The sequence below is a fragment of the Sinohyriopsis cumingii genome, chromosome 5, assembly GCF_028554795.1.
Source record: "Sinohyriopsis cumingii isolate HCF-2022 chromosome 5, ASM2855479v2, whole genome shotgun sequence".
NCBI lineage: Eukaryota > Metazoa > Mollusca > Bivalvia > Unionida > Unionidae > Sinohyriopsis > Sinohyriopsis cumingii.
Genome location: NC_142965.1, coordinates 126,052,251 through 126,064,484, shown reverse-complemented (window position 1 = coordinate 126,064,484; position 12,234 = coordinate 126,052,251). Strand labels below are relative to the sequence as shown.

Below are 12,234 nucleotides of genomic sequence, written 5' to 3'. Positions count from 1 at the left end.
GTTCTGCTTGGTCAGTATGCATTCTGAGAACAGTTACTCCACTCCAGTTACCTTCCTTCTGTGACAGATGTTATTAACATTTTGGAGTAGATGTACTGGTGGTAAATATTTGAAGACTACAATGCTTGTATGCTTGTTTAAATAGATCAAATTAACAATGTTTTTTTTTATATACACAAACACTGTTACTTATGATGGAGGATAAGTTAATGCATGGAAACAGCCCATGAATCCATGTTATAATGAGATTCATCTGTAATTCTTTTATGGCCATGTTTGATAATAAGTCCATCCCATAATTTTTATAAAAAAATATTATAAAAAGCTTTGTTTTCTTATAACAAGCATCCATTTTAAAGAAATGCACAAACCCTCTGCACATGCATGCATGCACACATACACACACACACACACAGCTTGTATTGAGTGGAATGGCTTTATGATTCCTTAGTTTCTTATTTACCACACTGGCTAGCAATGATGTGGCTGAATATCCTCATGGGATACTTTTTTAAAGTCTTATTTTGTTCTTGACCTGACATCTTTATAATTTCATTGTATGTTGAACAAGCATGATAGGATTGTAAATTATTCTTAAAATCTTTAGTTAAACAGATTTTGAGACATGATTACTTTTCTGTTGAAGACATAATTCCTGTTAATAAGGAGATTCATTGTAGAGATATTGTGTGACAGTTTTGAAAGATGTATGGGGATAGGTAGATAACAAATTATGTAGAAGTGTTGTATATTGTATGAAATTATCAGATACTTCCTTTATTGTCATTGCGGCCACCTCTTTTCAGATATTTTAAACCTTTAGTACTTAGAAAAGTTAGAAATATGGCAGGATGCTTAAGTTCAGAATTTTAGTTTTAAATGATTTCTTTTATAAATCAATATTTTGTAAGTTTTTTAACTACAGGGCTAAAGGAAAACAAACTATGGTTGTTGTATAATTCTTCAATGAATTAACAAAATGGAGGAAAAAAAATATCTTCGAAAATTCAATTCCACTTTGAAAAATACCTTATATCAGATTGTCAGGAACAAGAAAGGTGGCTTAATGGGTGGAACTGAAACATCACTAAGTCATGTCTATGGAACTGAAACATCACTAAGTCATGTCTGTGGAACTGACACATCACTAAGTCATGTCTATGGAACTGAAACATCACTAAGTCATGTCTATGGAACTGAAACATCACTAAGTCATGTCTATAGAACTGACACATCACTAAGCCATGTCTATGGAACTGAAACATCATTACATCATGTCTGTGGAGATGACATATCATGACATCATGTTTGTTAAGCTGACATATTAAGTCATGGCTGTGGAACTGACACATTACAAAGTCATGTCTGATTTTGTTACTAAAATCAGTGTACTAACTTTATGTTATAAAAAAGTTTCTTTTATTATCTGTTGCAAATATTGAGAGAAGAAAAATTGCCTTTTATTCAGTGATAGAAATAAAACTGTTTTTGAATTGTCATATATTCTGTATATTTTAGAGTATTCATGCCACTATGTTGCAACATTAATATGGACTATATACGTGTTCTTAATATTTGATCCAGGAGAGAGTGATAATAAAGATGCTGAAATAGAGATGCTTAAAAAACAGCTGTCGACTGCAAACAAGAAAATAGAACATTTAACAGAGGTGAGACCCTTCATACAGTAATTCTATTCTCCCCGCTGAAGCTTTTGTCAGGCCACCAGTTGAGGCGATCATTCACACCTACTATATATCCGTATATAAATGCAGACAAATTATGGTTTTCAAAATTTGTTTGATAAAGTAAGAAGACCTAATACGTGAAATTGCAGATTATTTTAGTCATTTAGTTTTAAATGTAGCACTGTGAAGTGGGGGCCCCAAGTGGTCGAGTGGTCTAAAGTGCTCTCTGTTATAGATCACTGCCACCTCACCTCTCTGCGTGTGTTCGTGTCTAGGATTCATCCAATGTGGGTATGTGAGAAAGCTTGCCAGTAGCTTCTCATGGGTCAGTGGTTCTTCCTGGGTTTTTTCCGGGTGCTTCTTCCATCATTAATACTGGCCATCATGCATAGCCTATCATGTGCTGAAAAATGGCATTAAACCCCACAGCAAAACAGCACTGAAAAGTAGTTGGTTTTGTTGGGTAACAAATATGGAAGAAGTCATAATCCATCAGTTGTTTGCTTTTTATTTCATGAACATTCCTAAAAGGTATATATCCACAAAATGATAATACTGTTTGTAGCACAATTTGGGTGTTATTGATGTTTCACAAATTCAGAAATTTTGCATTTATAATTTGTGGTGATTTTGGCACTTGGTGACACAAATCAGTGAAGTGAATTTGTTGTGATATTTTACTTGCTGTGAAAGTCATGAAAACAAATCCACATGTAAGTTTCCCCCATGTACTTATCTGCGTTAGCATATCAGTGCTACATCAAAGTAAAAAACAACATAATATTCATTAATTTACAAGTACTACATCAGTGCTTTTGATTCACTTGGGTGATGTATTCATTTATATTTGTATTATATGTTGAGTGGAAAATTGTTGGTTTGTTCTTTGAACTTGTTTCACACAAGGAAGGACCCAAAATAGCAGACAACCAACAGGGGCAGACAACCCACAGTTTTATGCCATTTAATTTATGTAACTGTTCATTTTTTTTTTCTTGCCTGAAAATGGTGATATTCTTGAAAAGTATTTTATAGGTGTCCATATGGCTAGTAATTGCTTTCAAATATACCTTGACCGCTGTGGTGGCCTTGTTGTTAGAGCATCTGCCTCAGATGCAGAAGGTCCCAGGTTTGAACTCCAGCCAAGTCATACCAGAGGCGCTCAGTATTAACAGGATAGTGTTAGGAGTGGTCGGCCTGGCGTCAGGATAATGTGACTGGGTGGGACTTTGTGCTACATGTCTGCGGCATGGTGTCCGAGTGCTAGACATCACTATAAACTGCCACACAGCAGATATGACTGAAAAATTGTTAAAGCTATGTTAAAAATCCAAATCACACACACATGCACACACACCCCTATGGACCTCAGTACTAATATTTCACCCTACATGGGTTAGGGCATCAAATACTGTACAAAAATTCATCTTGGTCTTTCAAAACTGCATATTTTCCCCACTCCACCCAAATATAGGTTTTGATGCTATTGAGGTAGATGACATTTGATGTAGTCGCAGTATTGCAGATAGCGTTAGCAATGATCAGATCTGAAACACGATGTACTGAATGGGAATAAATTTGAAAAGTTTCGGAGCTTATCGTCAGAAACTGATCTTTCATAATAAACTTATCACAACGTGTTTTAGCATTCATTCTGAATGAAATTTTCCATACATAAAATGCTTTTTCTGTTCGGTATTTTGTTATTAGTGCTGTTATAGCCACTGATGGAACTAAAATTTATGGGTCTGCACATTTTGTTTAAACAAAGGTGATGAATGACAGTGAGGCAACATTGATGCGGTTGACAGAGCAGGCCAAGATCTTGAAAGAGGAGATCCGACGTCTCGAGAGAAACACAGAGCGAGAACACGAGACCAGGAATCTGGAGTACCTCAAAAACATCCTCTTAAAGGTTTGTAGTTGAAGAAATTTGACCTTATAAGACCTTTGCCGTTTTCTGTATAAAGCTTAATATCGTAGTGGCATAAGGTTATGTTAGTAGGAAAGGAAGACGTACCATCCATTCTTTCACTGTTGCCAGCAGCATCGTAAGGTTTTGGTTCAAGATTTTCATTTGCACCTATTTAATAAATCCTTTCTCATGACACTTGCCATAGATCATTATGAAGCTAAGCCAATTTGTTCTGTGACATGCTTGGTTGCTCATTACACCTTAGGATCAAAATCTCAGTCTTATAAAAATTGTGTTTAGGTTAAAGCCTTTTTTATTTGCTAATATTTTCTAAATTCCTTGATTTATTTTGTTCATATATGGGATTTGTAATTAAATCTGTGACAGGCTTGTTATCTCTTTGACCTTGGGGTCCAGGTCTGTGTCATAATTCTGGTTATAATTTTGTTATGTGATTGCATTTAATAAATCTTGTGATGAATGTGATTTGTTATGTAGCTAGGTTAATTCATTTAAAGACATATTTGATCAACCTTTGATAATTAGGTCAAGGTCATATTTTACAGCAATGCTTCATTTGTGGACTTGATGTGTAGGCCCTGTCTTTCTTGTTAATCAATAAGAAATTATTAGCACTGTTATTTATAGGTCAAATTTGTATAAATACCAACCAGAAATGAGTAATTTTACTAACTCTGCATTTTGTTTCCCATTTATGTTTTTCATTTACATTCCAATCATGTTTGCATTTCATTGCTCATTTTTTCATTTTCATTTATCATCTCAGAACTGCATTCAGGTTTTATATGTATGATTTCCATCCATCATTTTCATTCATTGTATATGTATGGTTTCCATCCATCATTTTCATTCATTGTATTTGTATGATTTCCATCCATCATTTTCATTCATTGTATATGAATGATTTCCATCCATCATTTTCATTCATTGTGTATGTATGATTTCCATCCATCATTTTCCTTCATTGTATATGTATGATTTCCATCCATCATTTTCATTCATTGTATTTGTATGATTTCCATCATTCATTTTCCTTCATTGTATATGAATGATTTCCATCCATCATATTCATTCATTGTATATGTATGATTTCCATCTATTATTTTCATTCATTGTATATGAATGATTTCCATCCATCATATTCATTCATTGTATTTGTATGATTTCCATCCATCATATAAAGATTATACAAAATCCACTGCAGTAACAGTTGTTTTTTATGTCTGCCTTGAAAGAATAGTATCACAGCTTGTTAGGGGTGAAATGTTGCTTGATCTTAAATTATACGAAAGAACTTTTGACCTTGGAAATTTAGTGGCAGCTTGAATACATTCACATTTCATTCCATTTAAGTTCATCATTCAGTTAGTTTTGAATTTGTGCTGTCGATTTCCTCAATGCATTCATCAGTTTGTTTGCATTCACTTTTATTCCATTTATGTTCATTGTGCATTCTGTTCATGTTCTGGTTTTATTTTACTGGTAAAACACTTGTTTCGATTCTGTTTATGAAGACAAGAAGAATGTAGTTCTGAAATTTATGATCCAAAAACATTAAACTGGTAGCATTTTTTGTAATCAGCAATTTGTTTAAAACATTTATGCTGCAAAACTTAAAATTTAAAATGTTCATTTGCCAAAATGTTCTAACTTTGCCAAACTTTTTATGATTCATATATATTGGGATATGATATATAATTGTTAGGAATCATGCACAGTTTGTTTTCCAGTCATAAGGGAAGAGTTTAAGCTGGAGGTTTCAAAGTAATTCCTGATTGGTACAGGAAACTTTATGTACACACAAAAATCATTTTCATATTTCTCGCATCATCATTACATAATAAAAACCTACAATAAGGATGTTTCTAAACATAATAGACCTGTACTTCAGCAGCACATGCAGATTTCTGATGTTTGAGTAAAGCTGACATTTTTAAATTATCCATGTGAAACCAGTCTAGATCACCCTGATAATGTTAGACTGTCTTTTCAGTTCCTGACCCTCAAGCAAGGGGATGAGAGACATCAGTTGATACCAGTACTGACCACCATGCTGAAACTTAGCCCCAGTGAGAAGGACCAGCTAATGTCAGTTGCTCAAGGTATATCACTAACAGCTTGGTCCCTTTATGCATGAATGAAATAAAGTCTGCATTTTGTGAGTTTTGGGGGAGACAACTTTTGGTTCCATGTTAATTTAATAGAAATAGTTGATTCTTACAAAGTTCATATGCACCTTCCCTATGCCCTTTTACTCTTTTCTTAAGCTACGTCTTCTTGGACTTGGTGGTCTAGTGGTTAGAGCATCTGCCTTAGAAGCGGGAGGTAGTGGGTTTGAACCCCAACTCAACGGTGAGTGCTTTAGACCACTTGGCCACTCGGGGCCCCTATTTGTTTGTAAGGAAAAGCCACCAATTTCCTGTTACCTTTTGTAAATTTTAGTCTTTATTGCTAGTTTTTCCCTCAGCTTTGCTAACTCATTTGAATAGAGCAGTTTTGTTCCTTCACATGGCAACTTGAGTTAAAGCTCCAGTGGCCTAGTGGTTAGAGTGTCCAATTCATATGTGGGAGGTCATGGGTGTGATCCTTGCTGAGTCATACCAAAGACTTAAAAAATGGTACTAACAGCTGCCTCTCTAGGTACTCAGCATTAAGAGGTTAGTATTAGGACTGGTTAGCCTGGTGTCAGGATAATATGACTGGGTGGGACATCATGCTACATGTCTGTTGCATGATGCCCCAGTGCTAGACATCACTATAAACTGTCACACTGCAGACATCGTAGCGATACGACTGAAAAGTTGTTAAGTTACGTTAAAAAGTCTTCTTGGACTTGCAATTAGAAGGGGGATTGTTGTAAGTGCCCAGACTAGGCCATGTCAGACAATGTATTGTATCACTGTTCAAGATTCTTTACTCACTTAACTAAGTCTGAGATAGTCTTTCACATGTTGCAAATCTCTTTTCAGCATCTTTTGGGTCATCTTTTCATAACATATTTATGGAAGAAATTAATTCCATTAAAAATTTGTTTTTTAGGGGCACATATGACTTGAAAAATTATTATAATGGTTATTAGAAATAGAAGCGTTACAAATATGAACACAGTATTATTTCCTCCCCAACCCCCCGGCTGCATATTCTTTGTCATCGTTCTGAAATATCTAATATATGATCACCCTTTCCAGTTGGTGTAAACAAAGTGCAGGTTATAAATAAGATTCCGTATAATATTTACTCACATCCCCCTCCATGAGCACAGCATTCAGCATCTGAAACCTTTGTTGTTATTTACTCTTCCTGTCAAAACAACATATCAGATATGATCACCCACCCTCAAGTTGTGTACAGGAAGTTGAAGTTTTAAGAAGACTTCATATAATGTTAAAACATCATATCAAATGTGATCACCTTCCTGCAGTTGGTGATGATGGAGCTGAGATTACCAAGAAGATTCTACCCCCATCCCTATCCCTGGGGCCAATATACAGCATCTGAAAGCTTTGATGTCATTTGCTATTGCTTGTGAAACATGCTGCCAAGTTTGATATCTCTCCCTCATCTGCTATAAATGGAATTTGGTTTACAAGGAAAACTGTGATAGATAGATGCAGGGCCACACTATTGGATGGGCATGATTGTCACAGTATATCTACAGATCTGTGAATTTAATAAGTGTAACCAGTTGCAAATGCAAGATGCAGATTATTTCTTTGCCCTTATTCAGTCTAGTATGTAGCATATGACTATTTTCACGAACAAAGGATTGTGACCTTTGTAGATGGCAAGCATCTATTTCCAGGTGAAATATAATAAATTCAAATTATTTTGTGGGTATTGTATCAGCTTTGTTCTTTTTGTCAAAAATGGCATTTTTGTTGGGGCTTGTGTATGTGGATTAGGGAAAGGGTCTCGTTTCCTGTGCAGAAGATATGTTCTTCAAATCTTTAAATTTACAGTCTGTAGCAGACAGAAAATCTATGAAAATAGTTACCCAATGAAAAAAAGGAATTCACATGAAATCCTTAAATTCATCATGAACTTAAAACTATGAGTTGAAAGTTTTTAAAAACATTGCCACCCATGTGATAATATAGTATGTATTTTTGATATATAGAAACAAATCAGCGTGAGAAACCACTAAGGATTGGAAATCTTGCTGATGGTCTTCATTGGTGTCTGAACATCATGTCATCGAAAAAATATATGATACACTTGATAAAACAACTGTGCCACATGACAGCATTGTTTATCAACTAAAAGCATGCATGCAGTAACCAGCTAATAGAACCACTTCATGTTCATTAGAAATGAAATTCATGAAACACTTTGAATAATGCAATATACTACATGCACAAAGCAGCTTATGGTTTACTGTATTACTCAGTTTGTTTCATAAATTTCTTATTTAATGGACTGTAATGTCAGATCTTCTATATCCTTGCACATGCTAGCACTTGGAAACAAATCTGGGGCAGCAGAGGTGCAAAGTCACTGTGTCGCCTCTGTGCTACTCTGCCTTCCTAGGTAAGTAACACATTACTATATAACAGGTATTTTTAAGTGATGCTATTTGTTTAATTTTATGAATTTTTACAAGTGTAGCCTTTCTGTGAACACAACGATACAAATATTCATTTTGTATGCATGGTGATCCCTTGATTCAGAAAATCAAACACAAGAAATAGTTGATGCCACTGTGGTGGAAACGTGACTCATGGAACGCTTTGGAATCCATCTGCATTTATCTGTTAACATTTAACTTATATCTTGACTAGACAATGAATTGTATACTATAGCCACACCTGCTGCCTGAAGGCCAAGGTCATTACAATGGAAAATTGTCCAGGGTATGACCTTTTAAAAATTACACATATCTTAACGAAATCTTGGCTCAGATATATATCATAACTAATCTTGTATACATTGGCCATGTCCCCAGCCCCATTGTCAAATCTCAGCCCCATTGTCAGATCTCAGCCCCATTGTTAGATACATTGCAAAGGAAAATGTAATTCTGTAACTGGTATCCTTGTCTGAAGTGTCATTTTTGAACCATGTAATATATTTTAATGAAACCTTGCCTAGGTATATATCATGACTATTTGATACGTCATGTATGATAACCATACTCCTGACTCAAGGTCAAGGCCATGCCAAAGAAAATTTTCTGTAACTTCTATCCTCTTTGAAAATATGTTTGTATCACTCAAGATATGATGAAACTATAACCAGTTATATTTCATGTGTAGACAGTATGTCACATTGTAGATATGCCCCCAATCTCAAAGTCAAGGTCATGGCATGTACCAGTGTAATTTTGTGACCTCTCCCCTTGTCTCCTTTAAAACCTTCAAATCAGTTTGGTCCACATAGCCAGATGGTGATGTTTCATGTAACACAATTAGATCCCTTGCTTCCAACTCAAGGTAACAGCAAGGGAAAGTGTAATTATGTGATTTGTATCTGGTACAGCATTTGAAATATTGAAGATATATTAATGAAACATTGTCCAGGTATATATCATGTATAGACAGTGTGTTATGTACTATAACCATCCACTTTGTCTCAAGGTCAAAGCTTTTGCAGAGGAAAGAGTAATTCTGTAACTTGTACCCTTGTGTGAAGTTTACATTTTTAACAACTAAAGATTTTGTAATAACAATTTTGCTGAAGTATGCATCATAACTAGTTGGTGTGTCATATACTATAGCAATGTCCCCAGGACCAAGGTCAAGGTCATTGCAGTGGAAAGATAATTCTGTTAATTATAGTTTTGTCTGGAGTAAAACTTTTGAACTACTCAATATATTTTAATGAAACTTTAGCCAGTTTTAAATCTTATATTGATGCTGTGTTGCATGACAAGGTTCATGCCTCAAAGTTAAGGTCACAGTTAGTTAGTGAAAATGAAAATGTGTCTTTTTATCCTTGTCAAGAGTTTAAATGTTGAATCTTTGAAGGTATTTAAATGAAACTTTAACCAGCTATCTGTGTTGTGATCAGATATTGTGTCCCATACAGTATCCATATCCCCTGTTCCAAGGTTAAGGCCAAAGCAAGGGAAACTATCTGTGACCTATTCATATATGGATTAAACTTTTGAATGACTGAATATTGTGCAATGAAACTTTAGCATGTTATAAATCTTGACTGTTGTATATATTCAGTCATACCTCCTATTCTTAGTCAAGGTCAACACAAAGGAGAATCCAGTTCAGTGGCTTATCATACATTAATCAGATCCCTGGCTCAAAGGTTGAGGTCATAAGTAGGTTAAAGGTCATAAATGATTGTACTGATGTTTTTACATTTAAATATATAATATTAACCCATTATATGGTATTTCTTTCATACTCTAAAAACCAAATGATTAATCTGGAATCTTTCATATTTGTAATCATGAAAGTAGTGCAGCCAAAAAACATTACAGATATATTATTCTCAGTACTGGTTCCTTACTTTAAAAAGGAGAAACAATTGCACAGTATACCATGAATATTTGAACATAATGATACAATTCACTTTAATGAATATACCATTCAAAAAGAAAGTGTTAGCACATATTAAAGTGTATTTAATAGAGCCATATCAAACACATTTATGATGAGACAAAAGAAAAGAATTTTTTTCTCCACACAGTCACCACATTTTTTTGTACCATGTGGGATTTATAAATTTGGCTTAAATGAGAGTAATCATCCATAACTTTTAAGAGTATGAAAAAAATGGACTTGTTTTTTTTATTTTCTTCAGAAAACTAGAAATGCATGGACATATTGTGATTAGTTTCATAAGTGTGGCTTCTGTTTTAAATAAATTTGTAGACTGACAATTAGAGGAGATTATGCAAAGACTGTGTCCACCATTGTCCATTATCTGTCATTCTTGTTATTGATACTTCTCCCAAGCCATTAGGTGGCTGGTTTATGCATTCATTATTCCATATTCATTGGGCTGCTAGGGTGGCCAGCATTAAAATCATGTTATCACTCTGAAATCATGAAAAGGATTGTTTTGAAACTTGACAAACACATTCATCTTGAAGTGTTATAGTCCTGCATCACTTGTTCCTGCTCAGATTTTCATTATGGATGCCAGTGAGGTCATCTTGAAAACAACTCAAACCATCATGAAATTTGACCCCCACATTTATCCCAGTAACAGTTGATCCTAAATGAAGGAGTTATCCTTTTGAAATTTAATATGGCTGCAAGGACAGCAGTCTTCAGAAGTTTATATGGTTCCACATTGAGATTCTGGAGTCCTTCGTGTTTTCCATCTATTCATTCATTTAGTCATCTGTTCAACTTGTAAAACAACATTTCCAGTCAACCTATTAGGTGATCTGCCTTTTTTGTAACCTTGCAACTTTTATTTGGACAGAATAATGTCCCTTTTGGATTAATTTGGAATCGTCACAGTCTTTACCCAGATCTTTTGATCATTATTGCTGAAGAATAATTCCTGATGCAGTTTGGTGTGAATACTATCTTTTTGAGATGTATGTGCCTCATATGGGTTTTCTCACTTCTGTGTCATTTTAAATAGACTTATGGGTCCTTTCCATCAATTTCATACCTTTACTACAACATAGCTCTGGAACTGTTCACCATGATCTGATGCAGTTTGATGTAAACATTGTTGTTTATATGTTATCTCATCGGTAAATTAATCTTTTCAACTCTGTTTTGACAGAATTATGGGACTTTTCTATCCATTTTAGATCTTCACATTGGGAGGCTTTGTTATAGAGCCTCATCATAGCTTAGGCATGTTTGTTTATATTCTGGTGCTATTTTGTATGCCGGAAGCTTTTTTTCTTTCAGTTTATTTTGACAGAGTTATGGCCCATTTGTAATCTTGCTTCAGTGAGGAGTCATTTTGTTTTTAACCATTTATGACTGTCTTTCATTCTGGTTAATTTATGTTTTTTTCTTCTTTTTCTTGTTATGTTTGTATGATTTATGTGTCTAAGTGCAAGTCTTCATTATCTTATAGATTTGAATGAATTAATTTTTACATTACATACATATATTTACACATGTTTTGTGTTATTTTATTTACTGATCTGTATGATGATCAAGTCTTGGTAAATCTTGTTTTTAACTGCCTTAAAACATGGACTGTGTTATACAGAGATGCATTAAAGTGAGGGATCATAGTGCTTGCACCAGGCTTTTTTTTAACATCACCACTGAAAAGGATCAAAACCACTCCTCACCTTATGATTACAGACTCATTATAATTAATACTGTTGAAAAGTTCTATATTATGCAGTTACTTAGTTTTAGCATGGTTCAGTGTAACGTGTCCATGGTATAACAAGCATTACAGTCATCTAAGGCTTTGAGACAAAAATCTTATTTTATGGGAATAAACTTTTGGTGTGCAGAAATATATCACACATAGATGATTTAATAATTAAGCTTCATTTTTAAAAAAATAATTGTCATCCGGTCAAGTGTACATGTTGAAATTTTGAAAATATTCTGAACTATTTCTTATTTGCACAGTAAAACCTGTAATAAAAGACTACTGCTTTAAGAGACCACCTGTAATGAGTGGCTAGGTTGACCATTCACATATTATATAGTATTATAACCCGAG

The 12,234-nt window shown here is 34.4% G+C and overlaps 1 protein-coding gene across 1 annotated transcript in view; it reads left to right on the top strand.

The window, feature by feature from the left end:
• LOC149800143 (uncharacterized) overlaps nt 1–12,234 on the top strand; it is a 154,357-nt gene that overhangs the window by 123,597 nt on the left and 18,526 nt on the right. The window contains exons 26-28 of the mRNA XM_089959742.1: nt 1,585–1,670; nt 3,460–3,603; nt 5,618–5,726. Coding sequence (XP_089815868.1) covers nt 1,585–1,670; nt 3,460–3,603; nt 5,618–5,726 — 339 coding nt within the window. The remainder of the gene's footprint in view (nt 1–1,584; nt 1,671–3,459; nt 3,604–5,617; nt 5,727–12,234) is intronic.